The sequence below is a fragment of the Austrofundulus limnaeus genome, unplaced genomic scaffold, assembly GCF_001266775.1.
Source record: "Austrofundulus limnaeus strain Quisiro unplaced genomic scaffold, Austrofundulus_limnaeus-1.0 Scaffold61, whole genome shotgun sequence".
In the NCBI taxonomy this organism is placed as follows: domain Eukaryota; kingdom Metazoa; phylum Chordata; class Actinopteri; order Cyprinodontiformes; family Rivulidae; genus Austrofundulus; species Austrofundulus limnaeus.
The window spans coordinates 1,056,854-1,058,480 of NW_013952463.1; the positions used below are offsets into that span (position 1 = coordinate 1,056,854).

Here is a 1,627-nt window from a genome sequence, read left to right on the forward strand (position 1 = left end):
ATAAAACACTCAGAAATACAGCATCACAATCACATCATTTTACACCATAGACACAAAGACAAACAAGCATACCAAATTTGAGGAAGGCAGCATTTGCAAAATAGGACGTCTAAATATTTTTTATATATGATACCTTGACTTGGCCTGTGCAGCTGTGTTTTCCTGTAGAACAGCATGTAGGCACTCTCTTTGCCCTGGAATTGCTTCTCTATGTCTGACTCCCTRATGGAGGTCACAGCAGAGTCGTTCAGGTCAAACCAGTGGCTTCCCTGCTGACAGACAAGGAGGACGAATTGAGACAAAACAGGCAGAACAAAAAAAAATCAAAACCCGAAATTAGGAACAAAAATCAAATCTCCAAAAGGCTGGAAAAGGTTGTTTAAATACCTGTGGTGTTGATGAAGGCTTTAGGTTGTGGTCTAGCTGCTGATCTGAACTTCCCAGGTCAGGGAATATTGAAGCCTCAGAGTTCGTAGCTGGTTCTGCTGGAGCGCAGGTCTCAGTCACTGGTGGGTTTGTCTTCAGCGCCACTCGAGTACCGTCTGACACCAGCATGAACACATCACTGTGGGACTGTAGGAACTGAATGACAGAGAACAGAAACTGAATMACACTTCAGAGAAATAATAAAATGTTGCCAGATCAGAAATATTTATACCTTTCCAATGGGTCCATACTGTTTTCTGAACTTTTTGCTCCAAGATGAACCAATTTTATCCATGAGTTTCTGACCCAGCTGATCCACCAGAACACTCTTCAATGATTCCTAATGGGCAGCAAAGGGACYCAAGTTTATAGATGTCATATAACATAAAAAAGAAAGAAAAAATCAGGCACAAGAATAAGTATAAAAGTTTTAGAGTACCTGGGCAATTATTGCAGTGAGAACAGACAAAGGATCATCTTCTTGTAGTTTTGGTTCACAGGAATCCTTCACCTCCTCCTTGATTTTCTTCTGAGATTTGGGTTTGCAGTCGTCCTCCTAAAAATGAGAAATAGAAAATTCAATAGGAATGCAACAATAACGAGTCAGTACAACAGGAAAATAAAAATCAAAAGCCAAAACCTCGTGTGGGTTTTCATTTTTATTATCAAATTATTTTAAAGGCCCTGTCATACTATTACATTTTACACAACTTATGATGACGTTTGAAAGTTTTATTACGACTATATTACTCATATAGGTTGTATATTTGATTTTATCATTGGCATTACAGTATGTATACAAAACAAGCTTCTAAGATTTTTGTTTCTTTAKTYCATCTTCAGTGTAGACRTCTTTAGTGTTGGACAAAATTTTCARAAGTTAWAACGTCTAAAACGTTATAGTGTGACWGGGCCTTTAATGGAAATAACTTTAATTAACGAGGAAAAATAAAAGCATTCCTGCTCAAGTTTAACACAGTGAGAGTTGTAAAGAAAAGTGAGGTCGGTACTGTCGGATCTTTAATAAAGAAAAAAATAAATATATAAAATCATCTCTCTCTCTCTCGTACATTTTTGTCCAATCTGAGCTTTAAAAATAGTGGCAGATGTTACAAGATTTTTTTTCTTCCCTCTGCTTCCTTTCATTTCATTTATAAATTGTGCTTTTTATTGTACATAGATTTTTCTTTGTTTTAATGAA

The 1,627-nt window shown here is 36.5% G+C and overlaps 1 protein-coding gene across 1 annotated transcript in view; it reads right to left on the reverse strand.

Annotated features, from left to right (window-relative positions):
* Positions 1–144: 144 nt before the first annotated feature.
* usp40 (ubiquitin specific peptidase 40) overlaps positions 145–1,627 on the reverse strand; it is a gene marked incomplete at its 3' end in the record, with an annotated part of 8,838 nt that continues 7,355 nt past the window's right edge. Inside the window, 4 exon segments of the mRNA XM_014009755.1 lie at positions 145–272; positions 388–582; positions 659–766; positions 866–982. Coding sequence (XP_013865209.1) covers positions 145–272; positions 388–582; positions 659–766; positions 866–982 — 548 coding nt within the window.